The sequence below is a fragment of the Diplotaxodon limnothrissa genome, linkage group LG11, assembly GCF_057381915.1.
Source record: "Diplotaxodon limnothrissa isolate DT_005_m linkage group LG11, D_limnothrissa_male_GT1.1, whole genome shotgun sequence".
In the NCBI taxonomy this organism is placed as follows: Eukaryota; Metazoa; Chordata; class Actinopteri; order Cichliformes; family Cichlidae; genus Diplotaxodon; species Diplotaxodon limnothrissa.
In genome coordinates this window covers 26,580,092-26,603,359 of record NC_140606.1, presented here as the reverse complement: position 1 = coordinate 26,603,359, position 23,268 = coordinate 26,580,092, and the positions used below count along the sequence as shown (strand labels likewise).

Here is a 23,268-nt window from a genome sequence, read left to right as displayed (position 1 = left end):
GTGTGTGTGTGCTGGAGTAGTACCGTATGGCCAGACATGCATTTAAACCGTAGTCGAGGATGGGGGGGACCGGGTGTAAGAAATGCCAAGTCATACTTTCCGAAACCCACCCGCCCACACCCTGCTCATGCGTGCACAGGCACACACACACATACACACTCACACAGCCATACCGTGCAGACGCATATGACCACAGTCACAAACAGACTTTCTTTCCAGTGTGTGAACTCACATCTGTTTCCTGACAACAATAATAGCTACAGATCAGGCGGGTAGAGGCCCAGCTTACAGGTGTCTACTGTTTGGCAGTCACGTGGAAACAACCTGATGATGACCGAGAAGTGTCACAAGTAAAGACTACAGCTTTTACAAGGCGAAAATGCCCTGACCACACACTTACTCGTGCATGCTACAACACCGCTGTGTTACTAGGTGTTTCAGCTTTGTCATTTAAGTTAATTAAAGGACGGCGATTTTCCACTATGGCTTGGCTTGCATGATTTAGCAGCAAAGTATAGGCCTATATTTGCCTTCACATCAGGTGTGATATGCCTCCTTCCCACACACATTAACACTGCACAAACATCCTGTGGTGTTTATGTGTGGCAGATTGATGCTATACTGACATCGTCTGAGGTTAGCAGTGGGGTAGACTCGCAATGCAAGCGTGAGGGCTGCTAACCATATTAAGGTTAGCCTCAAGCAGGGGGGTTGTGTGCATTTCCCCACTTAGTCATATAAACTGCCATTCACCTGCAAACCACACACATGCTCAAGTCATAATATCTATGTATAACTTTTACATAGCGTGCTACAATCTCCATACAAATGAAAGCATAACTGATTTTGATTAAATCTTTGTAATAACTCAGTATTTTGGGGATGCAGCTAATAGCTACTTTCTGCAGAATGAATCTACTTGTAGTATTTTAGTGATAACGTAAATTTAAATGGAAAAAAACAAAAAATCCTTGCATTTATGATGCTGTGACCCACAATAGCTTCTAATTTTAAAAAAAGATAATACAGTTTCTAGTGTATAAATTAAAATGAATGAAAGTGGAAAATAATGATTTATTTCCTCTTCATTAAGGAAATATAATGTATAATTGAACAAGAACGCATTGTTAAAGCACTATATATTTTATCAATTAACACTAGCATTAAAGTATGCACTCTCTTTGCGATTGATAACTTTACCATCGCCTAAAATATAACATAGAAAACTAAAAGTGGAAGAAAACGTTATTGAGGTTGTGCTGTTTTTGCAGCCTCATCGACCCACAAGCTATTACGAAGGTGAGCAGCGGCAGTCAGGGAGTGCAGAGATAAAAGTAGATAAATTCTGCATATTCACGAAACCGCACATACTTCCTATACAGTAACTGTACAGCCTCCTACACATCTGTTTGGTTTCACACAAAGAAATGCGTGCAGTCTCACACACTCACACACACACGCGCGCACACACACGCACCTTTTACAGTGTTGATTTTGCTTAAGAAAAGGAACTGCACAAACACAGCTAACAGATATGAAATGTAGTTATTACTTTATTACAAATGCTCAGAGAACAGCACAGCTGAGGCATGATCATGCAATCTTTGAATGATTAAATAAAGAATCCGTTTTTCATCTAAATGAAAATGACGAGATGATAAAAAATAAACTCAAAACAATGAATCCTCGGGATAGCAGCACACTCAATAAATAATCGAATAAATAACACAAAGATTACAAAAATGAAATACTTGAACATGCTGCCGCAGAAATCAGACGCACTTCTTTACCTTTTAAACTGCACGTGTCCATTAAAACTCAATCACAAGTCTTTGTAATACACTTTAGTGAGGGGGTAGCCCAGGAAGCCTCTCTCAGGACTCTCTTGTTTCAGTTCCATATCATCTTCATCACTAGTTTCCACCCCAAGCTGGCGATAACCCAGTTTCCTGAAGAAGGCTTCCCCCAACTTTGAGGGGTAGGGGACGTGTGCATACACTCTGTGTGCCCCTGTCTCCCTCTCTCTCTGCTCCAGGCTTTGGACAAGCAGCCGACCGAGGCCCTCCCTGCGGTACCAGGAGCCTGTCACCAGCCTGCAAATCCTGCTGATGCCCGCTCGTGTCTCGCCCTCCCGGAAGATGCAGCCCAGGATATCTCCCTCACACTCTGCCAGCCAGACCTGCCCTGCTGCCTGCTCCCTCTCTGGAGTGATCTTTTCTGTTGTCGTCTCTTTGTCCTTGTCTTTGGATCCAGCTCGGCGCTTTGGCTGAACAGAAGTAATATTTAGCAACTAGTCTTAAATAAAAACTGCTCCAAAAAAAGTGAATTTAAGCAAGTCAACAGACTAACCTTTTTTGTAAATGGTGTCTTGCCACTGATCCGGCAGTAGGGATTCTGCAGGGTGTCATCCTGTGCCTCTCTGTAGCTGCTACCCACATAGTCCCAGTAGGGCCGGCTGCTGCCCAGGACCCCGGTTGACCGCGGCATGGTGATTTTGAGAAAGACAATTAACAGGAAGACAGGTATAGCAAGGGCCAGGATGAAAGAGTGGACAAGGCAGCGCAGAATTGAGGAAAACACAGCCAGGATGAAAAGGCAGAGTGGGCGAGTGAGGATGTGGAGGATGAGACGATTTTCCGTGCCCTCGCAGCCCTCCTGCAAAGAAATTCATGCACTTTTTAAAAAAATAAAGGGCACTAACCTCAAAAGGATTTGACTTAATACCCAACATGATGAAGCCCAAAGCATTGTCTAAATACAAACCTTGATAAGGGCTTTCACAATTTCGATGTCCTCCTCCTTCATCCTCTTTATCACCACCTGGTCAAGCTCCAGCCTCACCATATTTAGGCTTTTTGCTCAAACAGCTGGCCTGCTCCAACGCTGTCTTACGTTGCAAACTTCAGCATCCACACCGTCTGCACAGGGAGCCTTGAAGAGGAGTGGATGGATAGGAGGATGTAATTCTGGTGAAACGCTTGTGGATGATTTTGTTGGACAGTAAGATACTGGTTAGTGTTTTTTTAAACACATAGTATGACAAACGTGACGTAGTTAAAATAGGTCAATACATTTCAAAACTATGAAATGGACTAGACTTCGCTTCCACTGAGCCAGTAGTTGCATTGTAACAGCACACCCACGCTGGCTCCAAGCAACAAAGGCAGATGGAGATTATGGGGGATTTGCAGCCTGCAGCACCGTTTTTCAGTACTGTATAATTCACATACATCAAGCTTTCGTCTTTACATTTAACAGAGATCATCAAAGGTACACTCGAAAGCGAAAAGACCTGGTTCTAATCCTTATATGGTTATTACGAAGTGCTGCGGTCTCCTGACACATTTAACCCCCAGATTCGCTTACCTTCTGCACAGAGTACCTCAGATCAAGCTGAAAGGTGGGAAACGCGCTCTGTGCGTTTCTGTTGGTTTTTAGCCCGTGTACGTTTGGTACGTTTCACTGAATGACCATCATATGTTTTCTTGCAGAAAGAAGGGAATTATGAATACAAGCTTACTCTATTTTATGCCCGTTATACGCTTTCAATGTGGCTGCCTACGCCATTTGCGTACGTAAAACTTACACTGCGCAACTGTTACGTGAATAGCGAAAGCAACGTGACAGCGCTGCGTACGTCTGGTGGCCGCTGTGACGTCAACCAAGTTCCAGTCTGGATGGAGTTACAGTGGCAAAGTCGCTGCTGTATGCCACTTTATTAGGTACACCTGTTTAACTGCTTCTTAATGCAAGTATTAAACCAGTCAAGCCCATGGCACCAACTCAATGCATTTAGGTCTGTAGGCATGGCCAAAACTACAGCCAGGCTGGTTTAAGCATTTCGGAAAACTGCTGATCTACTGAGATTTTCTCTCGCACGCACTTAGGGTTTACAGAGAATGGTTTGAAAAAGAGAAAATATCCCGTGCGCGGCACTTGAATGAAAATGCCCTGTTGATGCCAGATATCAGAGAAGAATAATCAGACCTCATGAAGCTGACAGGAAGGCAAAAGTCAAATAAACCACTTGTCATGATTGAGGCATGCAGCATGTCTGAATGAACAAGTCAAACCTCGAAGCAGATGGTATACAGCAGCAGAATTCCACACCAGGTGCCACTCCTGTTAGTTAAGAACAGGAAACCGAGGCTACAGTTCACACAGACTCACCAAAACCGGACAATAGATGATTGGAAAAAAGTTGTGTGGTCCGGTGAGTCTTGATTTCTGCTGGAACATTCAGATGAGATGGTATGCAGAGGTTGGTGTAAATAATATGATCTTGTGGAACCCTCCTGCCTTGTATGTACAGTTCAGTCTGGAGGTGGTGGTGTAATGGTGTGGGGTATATTTCGTTTGTATACTTAGTTCTTTAGTAACAAATAAATGGTAAATGATCTGGTTCTTATTAACTCCAAGCAGTCAAAGCATTTTACAACTGCTTGCCTCATTTACCCATTTGCACCCATTCACACAGAGTGTTAGTATCTACCTGAGTATTATTGTTGACCATGTCCATCTACTAAAGACCGATCTTTGTTGTGCGGGAAAATACAACAAAGCTCAAATCGTATCAAACTGTTTTATTCATCAGTGTTATGGATGAGCCTCACGGATCCAGTCCAATCCCAGTAAAGTCACTTTGCCCTCTCAGCTGAATTCTCCTGATACAGTCCAACTATAAGTTACATTGATTCATACTATTTTGTGATAAAAAACTTAAAGACCAAAAGTTATTACAGTGCAACCTCAGTTTAATACACCAAGCGGTGCCAGTCCAAAGCTAGGAAGATTATGATGGACCTCTCCCATCCCAACAATGGACTCTTCTCACTGTTGAGGTCTGGGAAGCGCTTCCGCTCCCTTAAGGCCAAAACAGAGAGAATGAGGAGGAGCTTCTTCCCCCAGGCTATTCGGGCCCTGAACCAGGTGTAGGACTGGACTCTCCCACACACGTCACTATAAGACTGGACTCTCACACACATCACATCACCACACGCACAACCACACATTTCCTATAATCCTATAATTTATAATCTTTATAATCTCTTCTGCTATTTGCACATTCTTTCCTGTAAATTCCTAAGTTAATTTGTAAATTTTGTAGTAAACTGTAAATTGTAAATATTGTAAAACTTTTCTTCTGTCATTTAATGGTCGGGCATTGTACAGCTACAAGGATTTCACCCCCATGTCATACTGTGTATGGTTGTGACAAATAAAATTTGAATTTGAATAATTATTCAGTTCAAAGTAGTTTAGTGTAGCAATCCTGGTGCGGATGAGCGGATGATTTATTGCAAGTCATGTTTTGGGAAGTAACTCTCATGTCTCACTAACACCATAAGCAGGTCATTCATCAACGTGTGCTAGTGTTAAAGCATGACACTACTTGAAAATATGGATATTGTGTGTTCACAATCAACTGCCCATTTCTGCAGCTGGAGCATATCATTTTTAAAAGCAAAAATTTGAAATAGCAAAGTGACTTGAGCCAAATGACCCTCATCAAAGTTGATTGCCCATCACATTTATGTGGACTGTTGCTGACCCTGACAGTGAGTTCAGTGCACTCAAATGGCCCCCAACAGTCACCAGATCTCAATCCAACAGAGCACCTTTGTGGTGGAACAGGAGGTTTACATCATGCATCCGACGAATCTGCAGATGCTATCTGTGATGCATTTTTGTGATGCAAAATCTCTGAGGAATGTTTCCAGCACCTTGTTGAATCTGTGCCACAAAGATTTAAGGCTGTGCTGAAGTCAAAAGAGGGTCTAACTCAGTACTTGCAAGGTATATCTAAGAAATAGTCGTGTGAGTGTATAATCAAAGGCTATTTGTGGTGCTGCGATGTGGGCTTTTACTATTACTTTAAAAAAAAAGGGTTGCTCTTATTAATTTTATGCCTTTAGTGGTGGCATGCAGTCCATGAACTGAAATGAATTTGACACCTGACCAGTCATCCTGCCTTGTGGCTTGTATGTACCTCAGAAATGGACGTGCTTAACTCTGGATGTATCCCTGAACTGAAACTAAAGAGCAGGTGAAATACAACTAAACAATATTAACACACTCTTTGTTCAACATTTTGTTTGTTGGGATGTGGACACCCTACCTACAAGTAGTAAAAATAATTAAAAATCCAAATGACAAAAGGTATTAACAGATTTATTAATTATTAGTTACTATTAACATTGTGAAGAAAGTAGGCAATATACAACATTTATTCACAAAAAACATATTTACTTAATAAAACTGCCAACGACAGTATCATTTAAACTAATCTTTAGGAATATTCTGAGGTCCATGTACAGCCTATTTAAATGTATAACATTTGGCATGGCATTACAACACAGTACTCATCTAACTGCATGTCCTCGCTCACTTGCATGAGAACTCAACTGACTATAAAGTGCTAACAAACAGCCCACAAAAAGTGAGGCATTTACTCATACATACGCTTTATTCGTCTCTAACATGCACACCGTTCTCAGTTAGAGAACTGCACCTCTTTAGGTTTAGAGCTAGGTCCATTCAGTGCGTCTTCCTCTGAGCTGACTGCAGAGTTCACTTCCTTTGTAGACTTTTCCTTGGCCTCTGCTGTTACACCTTCATATTTCACCTCGCTACTTTGTGGGATCTCCCCGTCCCCTTCTCTCTCCATTCCCCCTTCTCTTAAGCTGCTGGTGCTGACTTCAATTATTACAATTTCATCTCCACTTTCCAGCTGAAAGATACTTTCCATTCCTCCTCCACCCTCAGTAACTGTGCCACTTCCAGTACTGCAACCTCGGCCCTCCTCTCCTATCATTCCTCCTTCACCTTCTATCAGGGCTATCATCTGCATGCCTTCCTCAGTTTCCTGTTCCAGCTTGGTCTCACCCCCCAGCTCAAACACCACCTCCTGCCCATTAAGGGGTACTAAGCCTTGGGTAGATGTGCACGAAAGCTGCAGGCTGTTGTCCTGCCCTTGGCTGAAGGTAGCACTGGTTGAACCACTATCCTGTGTGTCAGTGTGGAAATGAAGGACATACGACTCCCCCTGGCTGCCATCCCCTCCCGATTGTCTCCCATCCTGCTTTTCTCCACTCCATTCTTGCAGGAGTGACATCATCCCTCCCTTATCTACCCCTTTTTCCTCTTCACCTGGCACATCTGTCTTGAACTGCAGCACGAGTGACTTTCCCTCTCCACCCATTCCTTCATCGATTGCCTCCCCAGATGAATTCCCTTCAAACTGCAGCACGTATGACTCCCCGGCCTCCCCGATATTCATCCCCTCCTTTGCCTGTTCTTCATTATCAAAACACAACACAAACTCTTTCCCTGACAAAGTTTCCCCAGTCCTCATTTGCTCCACAGTGGAATGAGGTTTCCTTTCTGCAGGGACAGGAGCAGAATCTGATGCTGCAGCTACTGTGGTGGCTGGTGTAACCATGGTAACAGTCGGCAAGGGTCCTGAGGTATCCGCTATGGGGGCTACAGTGGCAGGGGATGACAGAGTCGGGGTAATGGTGTCAGATGTTGTGGGTAGAGAAGATGAGTTTGTGGTAGTATTAGCAGCAGTAACAGTCTGGGTGCCACTGGTCACATTAGAGTTTGTTACTGCAGCAGCTCCGCCTGCAGTGTGACTGACTGGGGTTGGGGCCGATTTCAGAAGTGTAGCTTTTGGTTTGCGCCCCCGTCTGCCTCGTGCAGTCCGTGTGCTCTTCCCCAGTATCGGCTTCGTAAGTAGGGAGCTGGCTGAGAGGTTGTGCATTGGTGTGGCAACTGGAGTGTGTGCATTGTTACTGTTGTTAGTAATTATGATTTGTTGTTGCTGTGATACAGATGGAAACTGGGGTATCTGAGTCTGGTTTTGGTTAAGCACAGGCTGGAATGCTTGGATAGTCTGAAGCATGGGGAGGGACTGAGGCTCTGGAGCTGGTGGAGGGTTGTTTGCTGTGGGGAGGAGAATCAGGCTGGACTGGCTGCCGTTGTTGGAGGGGCACTGCAAGAGGAGGAAGTTTTGAGGCTGGGACGGTTGCGGTGGTGGCGGAGGAGGTGGTGGCTGGACTGGCGTAGGCGTTGACAGAGGAATGAGCTGCAGGCCGCTTGCTGTCTGTATCATGAAGTAGTTCTGGGAGGTGTTGGGGGGAATATTAAGTGCTGGTTGGGATACAATCAGACTGCCATTGTTTCCTGAGGCTTCCAGGGTGATGGGGTTCAGCAGGGTTGTGGTGGTGGTTACTCCTCCAACACTGGCTTTCACAGCCACGCCGTCTTTACCTCCACCACCTGGGCATGGCAGGGAAACGCCAGTGCCGTGGGTGCGGATATGCCTCTGCAAGTAGGAGTGCATGACAAACTCCTTCGAGCAGTAGGGGCATTTGTAGTCCTTGCGTGAGGAGTGTGTGCGAAGGTGGAGTTGAAGGTTGGAGGAATGAGTAAAACTCTTACTGCAGTGGGTGCACTGAAAAGGTCTCTCGCCTGAATGCGTGCGTTCATGCTGCTCTCAGAAAAATAGTAACCAAAAAAAAGAAAAGAAAAGAAGTTATGAAATCAGTTGATAAAACTGAACATTTTATAACATGACACTGCAGCTGCACTGACCTGTTTCAGATTTGACGTCTGGGAGAAGGACTTGGAGCAGATGGAGCACGTATGAGGCCGCAGACCAGAGTGCATCTGACTGTGTCTGCGCAGGCAGCTGGTGTTCTTGAAGGACTTGCCGCACTCTTTACACACATATGGCCTCTCACCTGTGTGCTGCCGCAAGTGGTACTGGTAGTGGGAGCTCCACTTGAAGGTGAGTGGGCAGTGAGGGCACTGAAATGCCCGTACACCTGTATGCACCTAGGTAAGATATATGTTAAAAAAGGGGGGAGTTAATTTTTAGTGTCCTACCAAAAGAAGAATCTAGAACTGAGCTTGACAAAGAGTGGAAGTCATCACAGGGAACATCAAAATATGAACGCTTGTTACAACTGAAGCACTGAGTGACAGTGACTTTAGTCATGAGAGACCAATAACTTACACCATATTTTTTTTCCTTTTGCTGTTTGCATTTGTCTGATGTAGACTGCATTCATCTCCAGAGGTAATTACATGAGAGCTAAAATACCTAATCAAGTGGAATGTAGAGTTTCACACAGACCACAATCAAGAAACCTCACATCAAGAAAATTATTTTGGTAATTAAAACCTTATTTGATTTATTTGAGTGGAACAGAAGAGTGAGCCTTACCCGCTGATGGATAGAGAGCAGTGATGATCTCTTGAAGCTCTTTCCACACTCCGTGCAGCGGTAGGGCCTTTCCCCAGTGTGATCCCTCATGTGGTATTTCAACCCTGATGAACCTTTGAAGGCTTTTCCACACTCTGAACAGCGGTATGGCCTTTCTGTGTGAACATGTGAGACACGAGTTTAAAAATAACAACAACAAAAAGAACAGCAGAATAAGGAGTTCTTTAAAAAAATAGAAAAAAAAAGAGACTGAATATCAGCACAGTTTTATGCCTCATCTGCTTTCTTTCTAATTATCTTTACCTCCAGCAGGAGTGCTCTTGCTAGATCCCGTCTTTTTGTGGGCTTTGGTTGGTTTTGCTGGCTGCTCCTCTTGTTCCTCTCCAACGGCTATGATGTCGACATGAATCTCCCTCTGGTCCTCCTGCTGCTTGTCAGCCTGGCTCGGAGAAGAGGGAAGCGGGAGAGACAAGGAAAGCGATGGAGGGCACACGATTTCGGCCTCTGCCTCAGCCAGGAGACGCTGCTCGGGAGTGTGGGAGTGTTGGTGCGTGAGGAGCGAGGAGAGAAGAGGGAAAGAGCGGTCGCAGGCAGAGCAGCTGAACTGGGAACGGGACTGTGATGAAAGAGAGTGCATCTGGAGGGAAAAAAAAAAGAAAATGAAAACAGGAGGTAGTTCATTTGATAGTTGTTGTTTTTTTTATTAGAAAGCACTGATCTAAATAAATATTAGTACATTATAGAAAATGCAGAACCCAGAGAGCAATGCACACAGTTCACTCAGAAACTGCCTTGAACACAAGCTATGAAGACTTTCATAATGTTGTGATGCCACAACTCTTTAGTCCCACCTACACCAACGATCCAACTTTTTTCCTTTTTGGCACTGCCAGCTCTGACTCTAAAACATCTCAGCCACAAGAAAAGCAATAAATGACACAAAATTTCCTGTTGCTTACTGCAAGACCATGTAAGAGTCTTCGTGCACTCCAATGCGCTACTTTTATTTTTGGTGGCAATGTTCCCTCAGCAGGAAAAGAAAACATTCTTGGAGGAAATCGGAACTTATGGAAACTCGAAGACCAGTTTCAGACCAATAAACAAGGACTGGGAGTGGGGTGCATTTTTTTCCCTATATCACCTACAGTGCCACTTAAAATTAGTTGGATTATTTCTTAGCATTCCCAAACACAAACGAGTGAAAAATTAGCTAAAAATTAATGTACTATTGGAAATGGTAACACAACTGCAGGAAAACATTGTGTTTTATCTAACATAGTGACTTCAGCATGACTGCATCACTGTACTGAGTTGGATTGTGGTTTTAAATGTGTGCGATTTGGACTTTTTTTGTTACCGACAGTTCATAGAGAGCTGGAGGGCTCTTTTGGAAAGGCCTGTTAGATTTCATGTAGAGCTACAGACACAGCATGGGCATGATAAAACAATCCATAAAAGTCCCATTCTTGATATATGACACACTTATACTAACACTAACAAAAGGACCTTTAAGATGGATAAATGTTAGTCTTGCTGTAGGTTTTGTAATCTGTACAAAAGTGTTAGTAGTAGAACAGTTGCAACAGTCGTTCTCACCAGTGATACATGTCTATTGAGGCCTCCGCTCGTCTTAAAGGTCTTATTGCAGTAGCCACATGACAGCCCTGCCCATGTGGTTCTGGCCTCTGGCTGAACGGTCTCAGAGCTCTGAGTCACCTCAGTGAAGCTCTGTAACAGGTCAAACTGGGCCTGGGTGGTGCCGACATTCTGAGGACAAACCAAAGGAAGTAGTAATACATATCAAAAATATATGTCCTCAAACTGAACTCATTGGCTTTATAGGGACTTTTATTTGCTCCAATTCAAAGTATATTTTAATTAAGAGTACTTATACTTCTGCCCCACATTACATAAAAAACAGAAGCTACACTATCTAACAGGGAAAACCTTTTGAATTCACGCCAGTTTATTTTGCATACCACTGGGTTCATGTTAACAATGCTTGTTTGGGTGTTGATCATTTGTGGCCTTCACACACCAACATCATGTTCAGACGACACATAAGCTGCAGCAGCAGTTACAGGATGAGCCAATCGCAAAGTTTGTTGCAAAAACCTGTGTCAGCCTATGAGTTGACTGACAGCGGTTTCAAGTGCACAACCAACAATTCATGGTTATCACAGTTTTTCTGCCTAACGCCCTATTTCAAATCGGTTCTACCACTATTATGAATGTGTTTCTACTATTTGTAGGATCTAAATTGGGCTTAATTGTACAACTACAAATTTTAAAGCATTTAAAGAAATGTGTGATGTTGGCAGTTTTTGAGATAAATATTTTTATGCAATGTGCATTTATCCGTTTGAACCCATCACTTACTGCATTGCTGCCATCTACTCCCTCTGACAATCCAAGGAGCACCTCTGTCGTGTGTCCACTTTCAGCCACTGTGGTAGTTTCCACCACCTCCTCAAAGTCAGCAAGCAGGTGTCCAGCTCCCACCAGCCCATCCCCAACTTCCATCCCAGAGCCGACCCCTGCCCCTCCACCAACCCCATCTTCCTCTGGAGCCATGTGAATGGCCTGGTGCTCCTCTAGGTCTGTCCGTGTGCCAAAAGTGTGGCTGCAGCTGCCACAGCTGTACAAGAGCACACTGGCTCCGGTGTCTGTACTCAGGTGAACCTCTGTCCCAATGGCTCTAGATGTGCACATGTTCTCCCCAGAAGAAGTGAGGGTGAGCTGGGGGAGAAGGCCTGGATTCTGGCCAGAGGAAGTGGTTGACAGGAACACTTCTTCCATCCCCACCCCAACTCCATCAGTTCCTTCCTGGCTCACAAATCCCACCATGTCTGTCAACATTGATGATGTCACTTCCTCTCCCCCCACCACCACCTCCACTACCTCATTTCTCTTCCTTGCATCCTCGCCCCTCTTTCCCTCTTTCCCACCTGCGTTTAGGTTGGAGTGCGAGTTCTTGTGCAGGGCCAGGTTTGACGAATGAGTAAAGCTTCGTCCACACTCACCGCAGATGTAGGGCCTCTCGCCTGTATGTATCCTCATGTGCTGCCTCAGGTTGGTGGACTGCGTGAAGGATTTGTTACACACTGTGCAGGTGTAAGGTTTGAGACCGAGATGGACATTCTTGTGTCTCCGCAGACTGCTCGAGTTCTTGAAGGCCTTCGGACAAGTGTCACACGGGTATGGGCATTCTCCTGTGTGTTGGCGCAGGTGATACTGGTAGTGAGAACTCCATTTAAAAGTAAGGGGGCAGTAGGGACACAAGAAGGTACGCACTCCAGTGTGGACACTCTGGTGGACCTGGGCAGAAACCGATATGGTGAAATATCTCATTTGTAAACATTGAAAAAAACAAACAAACAAAAAAAACCTTTTTTGGCGTCTCACCTGGAGAAGAGAAGAGCGTTTGAAGGCTTTGCCGCAGTCCTGACATTTATAAGGCTTCTCCCCTGAGTGTGACCTGCAAAATAAAGGTAACTATTCAGGAGGAAAACATGGTTAATCATATGACATCATTATTTGTGCAAAATACAATCAAACCCATATCTAAGTAATTTCTTTTGCTATGCATCGTATAGTATAACATCTTGTTTTATGTCAGAAATTAGCTCTTTATTTTACATTGAAATTTGCCTTTTTGACACTTTCCATCAACCTGACTGTGGCCCGATTTAAGATGTGAAAAAGGAAGGCTGGGAGGTGCTGGTTAGATTGTATGTCTTCCTGCTGATATTCAGTCCTCTTCTCATTCATTCCCTAATCACTCACTGCTTCTGATTAATCTCCTGGTCAGTTCTAGTAAACTGGGTTTATTAAATATTGTTTACATGACATGCTATTCCTGTATTCCTGATCGCAGGAATTAAAATATTAATGGATCTGTATTTTAGCTGTAGAAGCCAATTGACTGCAGAACGTCTTCTGTATTTGAAATGTACATCATCGAGTTAGATATGAGATGGCGAACATGAAAACACCATCAGGATTGAAACAAAGACGTAGCAGACAATTCTTGAATCCCCTGTTATAGAGTTAGTCCATTAGGGTTTTTGGACAGCGACATAATTTGGTATTTTTGCCTCTGTACACTTCCACAGTGGATTTTAACTCGTGATAAATTAAACAGATAAAATATTTGGAGTTGATCACAAGTGCTGAATTTGCACTTCGTAGCTTTTCACTGGATATCCTAATAGAATAGGTTCAAAGAGATGGCGATGGAAGTGAAGGAGGCCATCATTAGACCGAAACGAATAAAATAAATCTGATGGATTAAATAAACTTTGGGAGTGGCCAAATCAACAATTTTGTTCATTCTTCAAAAGAAGGAATGCATTGGCCAACTCAGTAACACCAAAAAGCCTGAAAGAAATCCAAAGCCAGCTAAAGTTCATGATGACAGAATTTCCATGGTTACAAAAACAACTTCACAACATCCAACCAAGGAGGTGTGTCATTGTCAAAGTCCACAATCATGGGATGCCTTTATGAACAGAGCGTTCACAACAGGGTGCAAACCCCTCATTACACTCAGGAGGTCACATTAGATTAAAAAAAAAAAAAAAAAAAAAAAATCTAAATGAGCCTTCACCATTCTGGGGAAAAAAAAAAACAACCCTAGATGACACTGAGAAGAAGAGAAAAAGCTGTGATCTGAGGTTTACCACATTATTGATTGATTGATTGATTGATTGAATCTTTATTTTGAACATGTTGAAAAAGTATAGTATCTGTAAAACATGGTGGAGGAAATGTTATGGGATGAGCCGGTGTTCTGGGAATCCATCCTACCTGACAAACCATCCTATTCGTTGTTTGTGCGCATGCGCACAACACGAAATTAAGTGGCGAACCGTCCTACCTTTGTGAATGTGACCTACAAGCATACTTTAACAGCTAAAATTTAGTCGCAAAACGTCCTACCTTTGTTAATCTGAGCTAGAAGCATATTTTAACAGCTAAAATTCAGTGGCGAACCATCCTACCTTTGTGAATATGAGCTAAAAGCATACTTTAACAGGTAAAATGAAGTGCCAAACCATGCTATCTTTGTGAATGTTACCTACAAGCATACTTTGACGGGTAAAATGAAGTGGCAAACCGTCCTGGCTTTATAATTATGAGCTACAGGCATACTCTGATGGGCAAAGTTAAGTGGCAAACCATCATACCCACTTAAATTTGTGCTGGAATTACTCTGTGACAGCAGAAATATGCATAAACTACTTACGGTAGGACGTTTTCCCAAAGTAGGATGGTTTGTCAGAATACCGGGTCACTAGTGTTTATTGATAATATGACTGCTGATTGAAGAAAAAGGGTGATTTTTTTTTTTTTTTGCTTAGCAGACTCCACCTTTGGCAAACATATTTAATGAGGACACATTGAGATGTGCAGGTGAGGGAGGTTAAATGACTAAATTTGTTAGTGCAGAACCGTATTAGCCTTAAAAGACAAAACTGTAACAGTATCAAACTTAATGATATAACAGCCAAATACGGATATCGGCTGATATTAGCCTTGTTGACTCATACCAACATATATGCATTTACATTTGCCTTTTGTGGTTTTTTGGGGTGACTAAATGTTCAAACATAGCATAAAGAGCAAGGAGATGCTGATCTTTTTATGAAACACAGTTTTGGGTTTGTTTTTTTTACTCCTCCTGGTACAAAGACTGGAATTATTAACAGAAGAAAACAAACTGGAAAACATCACTGGTATCTGCTAACAGCTAAAATGTTCAATTCAATTTTATTTATGTAGCACCAAATCACAACAACAGATGCTTTAAGGTGCTTCATATTGTAAGGTAAAGGCTCTACAAAAATATAGAGAAAACCCCAACAATCAGATGACTGCCTATGAGATAGCACTTGGTGACAGTGAGAAGGAAAAACAACCCTTTAGCCGGAAGAAAGCTACAGCAAAACATTATTTTAGACATCAGAACTGGTCATGAACTTCCTAATATGTGAATCCTCAATATTAATATAATTTTAGTGTGGGTACCGTTGGTGATAGAGCAGAGCAGAGGAGCCCTTGAAGGCCTTGGGACAGAGGTTGCAGCGGTAGGGCCTTTCATTGTTGTGGCTCCGCAGGTGGTGGGTCAGCCTGGATGACCACCTGAAGCTCTTGCCACAGTCCAGACACTGGAAGGGATGATCCGTCTGCTCTGGCTGCGGGACTGACCCGGACACTGACGATGACACCATGTCCAGAACCACTTCCTCGCCACCTTCTACTCCCCCTTTTTCTCCCTCCACCAGCTCCCCTCTCTCCCGTTCATCCTCGCCATCCTCCCCCGAACCAAGAAGAGACGGGAAAGGTGAGAGGGACGTGGTGGACTGAGCTGGCAAAAGCTCTGCTTGGACGACTAGGGCCACTGAGTTGGCCATTACCAGATCAACCTGGTGGCAGATGATGGTTTTCCTTAGAGGCAGAGGGGTGGGTGGGATCAGTTTGTGTGCGGCATCATGGTTTTTCTTTCATCTTTTCTTCTGTGCCTTCATAAATTCCTTCCCTGCTGGCCACTGTAGCACCAGCTGTCATCCCAAGCAGTGAAATGAGGGCAAGTCTGAGATAAAAGGAGATGGAAATAAATACAGTATTACAACATTATAACAGTTGGTACCAAAGCTCCCTTTAAATTTCCCTCCCTCCCTCCCATCTCTGAAGCTGGTCCTCCCTCCCCGCTGTCTTTCCTCCGGCCGTCAGTCCGTGTGCGCTGTATCTCCACACTGGCGCACGGTTTCTGTCCTTCCCCGCAGTGCGGTGCTTGTTAGCACCACAAACCAGCGGCTACAGCAAAGTTACACACCGAGCTACTCCATAACTGTCCCAATGTCTTCCGACGAGCTCTTGCAATCCAGCAGTTAAAGCAGACACACACACAGATTCTTTGGCGAATTAACAAAAACAGTTAGTGGCCTGCTTTTAAAGCTAACCAAGCCTCCGGATCAGTGCGGAACAGCTTCTTTTAACTGCTCGCCATGAATGTGCATGAATGCGGGCTGAGGCCGTACTCACCGCGGGTACTTAACTCATCTTAAAGCTATATTGTTGATCATATGAAAAGAAACTGGGTGCTGCAGTGCTAATCCACACAACCTTAACAATAAACACAGCACAAACTAACAGCAGTTCTCCACCCAATGCCGCCTTTCAAGAACAGCGGCAGCGATTGGCTGATACGTACAATAGATGAGCTACTCCCATTGGCTGGGGGCTTGAACAGACAGGTTGACGTTCTTACCAGAAAACATTTAGAAAATCAAAATTTGGCGTAAGCTAGTTATTAGTAAAGGATCCATACTCCAAGATGCTCCAAATTAATCTAAAAGCTTTTTTCACATTCGAGCTCAACATTTATCAGTTTTTGCCTCGACTCTTCTGCACAGACTGTTGGGTAATGTAGTTTCTGAGTGTGCACCCCCTCAAAAAACGTCCATCTGTCACACAGTTCATATTACAGGTGTGGTAGTAGGCCACGCATATTTAAAGACACACAAAAACCAGTGTGCACATTCTGAAGTTTTTATTTCACCAAGGCACATATTTCACATTGAGGCCAATTAGTGTGTGTAAGAGGCATTTTGATGTTACAACAATAATTTAAACGTGATGGTATAATAATAGCGAATAAGAATAAAAACTGTATAAAAGTACAAAAGGACAGGAGACTTGCTCCACTGCAGCACAAAATAAATAGTTCCACCAAGTTACTTAAATAAATAGTCAATACTGTAACAAATACTAGAATAGGAATGAATAAAAATTATAGTGATAAAATTGGTCATCTACAGTATGTTGTAGAAAACGACATAATACACAAAAGCACTGTATACAACATTTACATTCTTGTACATTTATGTACACCTGTACAGAACATAGTGTCACAATACATAGTATTTTAAGGCTTTGGGTGTTTAACTAAAAACAAAAACAAAAAAATCCCCAAACTTTTCTACACCAAAGCACAGGTTCAAAATCAGCCATCCCACTCTTAGGAAGGGCCAATCCCGACAAGTTTGTGCAAAGAATCTAATCAGAATCATCAGTGCTTAGCAACAGGGCACATTCATATGACTTTACCACAATGTTAACTACGCCTCCACGTGCAGAACACAAGGGAAGCAGGCACTGAAAACACAAATGTGACTGTGGTACGAAAGAAAGGATTCGCTTTTCTTCAAATACCATCCTAACGTGGAAGAAATAAAGTAAAATGAATTTGATAAGGAATTGATAAATTAATGTGTCATGTGGAATATTTTACCATGGCTGGAGATGACATTATGAGCTTTTGAAACGTATACTTTAAGGGCCCTATAAATAAGGAATAGTGAAGGCCTAGGCTGCCCCAAATGCATGCTACATCTACTGGAAGAATTATCATCTGAAGAAAAATAAAAATGTAAAAGTAAATTAAGCTGATTTATACAAATGTCATTATCAGAGCTATCAGTTCAGGAAGTGCTACAGTGTTTGTTTTTTGTTTTTTGTTTTTGTTTTTGGGTTCAGTGAGACACAAGAGAAAGGGAAAGATTACAGAAATGTGGGCAAATGAGTTCACGTTAGTACAGAAATAAGATAAATAAATAAAAATTAAATAAATAACTAACATTCAATAAATAAATAAATACATAAATAACACAGTCATGACATGACGGTTTCTTGACATAATCATTGGAGTTAAACTGGAACTTGAGCTGGAATCGATGGTTGTAACTGGCTGCATTGTGGTGCATCCTCAATGGCTCTGATGGAAAGACACATTCCTCAACACACATGCTGACACACAGGTTGATATTTGGGCCTCTTTAGGGATGCTGTCAACTACAGTGCACACTGACATGGTCTTGTTTCCCTTTTGATGGGGACGGAAGTCCATGTATTCTCACTGGCTCTGCAGCCCCCTTTTACTTTCTGTATCATCATTGGACTGCAGTGACCTTGGGCTTAAGGCTGAGGAAGGCTCTGTACGCCCAGTCACAGAAGAGCTTGAAGTGCTGAAGAAGCTCATTGGTGGACTGCAGGACATCAAACTGATAGGGGAGGTGAGGGGGGAGGGAGGGGGTCGCCGGACTGAGCCTTGGTGCTTCAACTCTCAGCATCTGTGGAGGAGAAGACGGGCAAACACACGGATTAGAAAGCTCAATCACAGCGGCGGTGGCACGCGCTGAGAATCGAACAGACAAACTCAGCTCCTCACCTGACGGTGCAGCAGAGTGATGAGAGATTTCATCTCTCTGATCATCTCCACCAGCTTGGGCACTGCAGGGTGGTGGTGCTTCTTCGACACTCTGTTGAGCCACTCAAAGTGGTGCTCGTACAGCTTCAGGTCGGAATGAAGCTGTGAGAGCGTGGGCTTCAGCTGGAAACAACGCAAAAATACTTCAGAGACTTAGCATGGGAGTGTCGAAACAGGCCAGCTCCCCGCCCCCCCTCTCTCTCTTTCTCGCCACATGCACACACACAAATACATTATCAGAGCATTACCTCAAGATTGTTGAGGTCATGGGCTGATCTGTTGCTCATTTCTGGCAGAGACTTGAACCTGTGGGGCTCCACTTCTGAGTCAAATGCATGCTCCTTCTGAAAGAGAAAACAAGACACAGAGCAGCCCCTTAGCAATTTACATCAGCGCAATTTTACTCATCCTGAAACAAGTCACGGCAGCATGAGGAAAGTATTAGTCTAGCATCTTGATTGGGTGCCTGTTTTCTGCACTTAGAGACAGTAGCTCTCACTGAGGGGAGTGTGGTCGATCGGGTCAGTGTGAGTTCACCCACATTCAGCCTCCCCAAATGTCAACAATAAGAGAAAATGAGCTGAACCCACAGGATGTTTTCTGCTGGGAGTGTGGATAACAACATACGCAGTGACTAAGAAAGCTCCAAGTGGGACAGACAACACAGGCCTGCGGGGAAACTCCAGGGTCACAGCTATAAAAAGAAAGAATGACGCAGTGCCGCTGCCCAGCTCAGCCTGTGTAGTGCCCACTTTGACCAGCAGAGGGGGATAAACAACCTAATGCCAGGTTTATGGGATTCTGCTTTGGAAGGGCAGCTGAGCTCATCAGTAGTGCAATTTAGTATTAAAGACGTAGGCCTATTTTAGTAATGAATAGGGACAAATAGAGATGAGTGAAGTGGTATGCGTCATTTCTAATCAGCAGAGGAACATAACAACATTAGAATAATGATTGCTGAGAAATGTTTTGTATAAACAAGTTGAGTGCGCTTATTGCTTCCTTAACCTGTTGTTCTGTGCTTCCCTTGCATTACTTGTTGTTCGCTTCCACTTGTTTTTGTTGATGTTTTTGGAGATAAATGTCCTGTATTGTCTCTCCATCAGCCCTTTATAAGAGCTCACTTATGTCTGTGGTCCAATGTTTTGTCTCCGCTGCCGTTTTCTCCCCTGCTGTCCCTTACTTCCCCCGTCCCTCGCCTCTCCCTGTGTCTCATACCAGGTGCACAGGCACATGCAACATGACGTGCACATGTGCATGCACACACACACACACACACACACACACACACACACACACACACACACACACACACACACACACACACACACACACACACACCACCGGCTTGTCATCTAGTTGTTTCTCTGATCTCTCTTCATCTCTTGTGGTTTTTGCCCCATCTTTCTCAGCCTTTAATTCTGCCTCTTATCCCAGTTTCTCTCGCTCTCTTCATCCCAGACCATGACCTCACCCGACAGAACCTAGCATCCAACCTTTTTCTTCCTGAATGCAAATACTGGAATGTGATAAATCTTTTTGATTTTTATCAAGTCACTTTGCTGTGGCGACCGAAAGCAAAACACTAAACACCGCACCTACACTACCACGGCTATTTACAGAGCCCTCAATGCACACACACACGGCCACAAAAATGCATACAGACAAACGCATGCACACACGTATACACATTTGTATGTATGCAAGTGTGCACAGACTCATACACAGGCACACTGGAAAACCTGGGCCCATATAGAACTATGTTTATACACATACGCACATTTCTCCCTCTTTAAAGCATCAGTTTCATTGCTCTTTTGCAGGGACTTTCCATGGATTCCCATTCTATTTATCTTTCCTAACTTTGTCCTCTTTTTAGTGGAATTCCACACAAAAAGGGGGGGGGAATTAAAAATAAATCCCCAGTGTTAGTGAACACTGTCTAACACTGTTTCGGATGCCCTTTGATAATCCTGGTGTGCTCACATCTGGATTTCAGATTGTGATGCTACTACACAATGACTATAACATTATTTCAAAGCACAAACACAAACACACACGCAAACACTTTCTCAACACTGCTGGACAAGACTAGAGAGAGTATGTGGCTATTTCTAATTTTATCTCCTGAACAAAAGAGTTTAAAGATTTGCATAATGCAAAAATAGAATCAATATCAGCCATGTGTAACCAAAGATCCAGAGATATGATGCCGTTTTCTTTTCACCTGTTAAAACACAGTGTTGATACACAATCACCTGTCGGATCCAAATCTTGTCTAAGTTCTCAAATCTGATTTCCCTACTAACTCGACTGTCATCGCAATAGGATTTCGGGCCAGACTTGTCGCATTTAATTGGGGAGAGAAGCTCAACACTTCACCAACCGCCGACCATAAACATGTTTCTGTGTAAACAAGCATGCGATACACGCTGCTGTCATTTCACAGACGGCGTGCTTGGCTGTTTTTGTAGCTGGATGGAGGTAGATTTAATTTCACTGCACCTCCACTGGCACCTTCTTTGCCACCAAGTCTTAATGCAACCGCCACCAGGGGAGGTGACCAGGCACACCGGCATGCTGCTGAGTCAGACCGCCTCTCCCGTGTGGATTAAAAGTGAGATCACTGAGTCAAATCCCCCCCGAGACGTTTGTTGCCCCGTGTAAGCATGCAGATGGACTCGTGAAAGCAGCTTAAGGTGGACTAAAGCCCCGAGCAAACCTGGTATGCGTTTGCACAATAGTGCGTGATGCAAAGTGGGTGCAGTTTAATGTGTGAGGTTACCTAAACCGAAAGCTAACATTAGCACCCAAATCCAATTAGTAAAAGATCAGTCTGTGGTGTAATGACCAGCATCGTCTTCCAATTCAATTAGCACGGGGTGGTCAGGGCCTCGCAGCCTCCACTCCCGATGTCAGAGGCTGATTGGTAAACCTAATGGTCTTGAGGACAGCTTCATCACTTACCAGCAGTTCTGTGGTGAGTTTCATTAGATTTTTGGTCTGATTGGACAGTTTATCCAAGTCACTGGGTCGCCGCTGTGGCACCGGAGAGGCAGACGTGAACACGGGCAGCTGAGCCAATAGCAGCGAGAAGAGGAGAGATGAGGAGGAGTCGAGCAGCACTGCAGGGGTAGAACAAAACGGAAGCAATTAGTGGAGAGGCGCTGTCATCTCGCCATAATGATAATGGCCTCGGGGCACGGCTGTCAGCTTTAGGGGAAGATATTGCACCATGATATAAACAATAGCTCCAGACTTGGCAAGAAGAATCCTGAAGAGCTTCAGAGTCATGTTTTCACAGGCTGAATGCAAATCATTAAAACATTAAATGCCAGGCTTTGACACAGAATAGCTCCATTTCATCTTTACCACAAGCAAGGCAATGAATGCCGCTGATTGTCACACCTGCAACTCGATAGGTACGTGAGCCGGTGGTATAAATTATATAGACCAAGTCAAGCCAAGTCAACTCTCCTAACAGTAAGCTCATTCATTCTTGTCCTTTCAAGTTCAAGTACAAGGTAGACTAAGTATTAAAAGGGAACCACAGTGGTGTTGAGATGATGAATGCTTGATAATTACAGGTGAACCACAAGAATCACAGCCAAAATAACACTGCAGAAGCATCTGAGCTCTTCGTCCCAGAGCAACTTTAACAGAATTAAGTTGCCCAAATCTTCAGTCGAGCAATAAAGAAGCAGTTGCTTAGATTTTCTGATCTCTAAATAATTTAACCTGTGCACAGTGGGGGGGAAGCAACTTTTTAACAACAACAACAAAAAACTAACAAAATTTTTTAGAACAAAGCTGATTAAAAATGAGAAACATTTATAAGATTTTTTTTTAACCCACAGTCATATAATCACTTACATTTCATATTGGTTCGGATCCAAGAGATAGGCAAACCAGCAGAAAAACGGAGGCAAATAAATAAATAAATAGAAAATTAATAAATAAATTGAACTCCGGAAACTGTCACGTGCTCCGGTTTCTTCTTGCTCACTCTTCTGTCAGAGTGAGGAGGAAAGTTGTCAGGACACACTGAATGAGAGAGCGCAGAGTGATGAGTGCGAGCACTCAGACGGCAAAGTCAGAAAGTTAAAGGTAAAAAAAAAAAGCGAATATCGTCAAACTTTCTTTTTTCAGTAAAGTTTGAGAGGAGCCCCTGCAGTCTTTATAGAGTGCTGAAGGCAGAGAAGCACTTTGGCAGTTTGGAGAGAGACAGAGAGAGAGGCTACAGAAATGCAGAGAGAGGGATGCGAGTGTGGTAAGTCCAATTTTTGCGCGCAGTGAAGTGTTTAGGCTTGTTTAAAACTTCCTTTATAAAGACGTCGGGCCTATGACACATCGGCAGTGACTCACTTCATTCATAAAAACACACACACGCAGACACACGCTCTCTCTCCCTCTCCCTCCTCTCTCTCTCTCTCTCTCGCCCTCTCTCTCGCCCTCTCTCTCCCTTTCCTCCTCCCCTCCCTTCTGCCCTGTCTCCCTTTGCGAAACTTTAAAAAAATGTTCCGTTGTTTTTTTCCCCCTCTATCACTTTCTCTCTATCCTATCCTATCCTGTCCTGTCCCTATCTCCGGCACTTCCTCCGTCGCATCTCGCTACCTGCCCCAATCAGTTGCATCTACCTCTTTCTATCTTTCCATCGCCAAATCTCTTCCCCCCTAACTCTCTATCACTGCAGATGTTTTAAAAAGCCCATTGTTTTCATGTGTATCAGTATATCTTATGTAACCATGTATCTTTTCGAGCCTCTACA

The 23,268-nt window shown here is 43.6% G+C and overlaps 3 protein-coding genes across 4 annotated transcripts; all 3 read right to left on the bottom strand.

The window, feature by feature from the left end:
* Positions 1-1,822: 1,822 nt before the first annotated feature.
* nat14 (N-acetyltransferase 14 (GCN5-related, putative)) lies at positions 1,823-3,405 on the bottom strand. The gene is made up of 4 exons (XM_085365524.1): positions 3,367-3,405; positions 2,764-2,931; positions 2,350-2,655; positions 1,823-2,266 (listed from the first exon to the last, which is right to left on the bottom strand). Exons 2-4 carry the CDS (start codon positions 2,842-2,844, stop codon positions 1,823-1,825), a joined length of 831 nt encoding a protein of 276 aa, XP_085221650.1. The 5' UTR covers positions 2,845-2,931; positions 3,367-3,405.
* A 3,054-nt stretch (positions 3,406-6,459) lies between these two features.
* Positions 6,460-16,392, bottom strand: znf628 (zinc finger protein 628). Its single transcript, XM_085365523.1, has 9 exons — positions 16,277-16,392; positions 15,260-15,824; positions 12,635-12,707; positions 11,609-12,547; positions 10,826-10,996; positions 9,533-9,866; positions 9,230-9,384; positions 8,596-8,838; positions 6,460-8,491 (listed from the first exon to the last, which is right to left on the bottom strand). The coding sequence occupies exons 2-9, from the start codon at positions 15,643-15,645 to the stop codon at positions 6,494-6,496; spliced, it is 4,299 nt and encodes a 1,432-aa protein (XP_085221649.1). The 5' UTR covers positions 15,646-15,824; positions 16,277-16,392; the 3' UTR covers positions 6,460-6,493.
* Positions 16,393-18,183: 1,791 nt separating this feature from the next.
* On the bottom strand, positions 18,184-22,380 carry il11a (interleukin 11a). 2 transcript variants are annotated; one of them, XM_085365522.1, is made up of 5 exons: positions 22,374-22,380; positions 21,468-21,625; positions 18,749-18,844; positions 18,462-18,623; positions 18,184-18,363 (listed from the first exon to the last, which is right to left on the bottom strand). In XM_085365522.1, the coding sequence occupies exons 1-5, from the start codon at positions 22,378-22,380 to the stop codon at positions 18,184-18,186; spliced, it is 603 nt and encodes a 200-aa protein (XP_085221648.1). The 2 variants fall into 2 exon arrangements, with proteins under 2 accessions (XP_085221648.1, XP_085221647.1); XM_085365521.1 differs by lacking the exon at positions 22,374-22,380 and adding an exon at positions 21,873-21,993.
* Between the last annotated feature and the right edge of the window lie 888 nt (positions 22,381-23,268).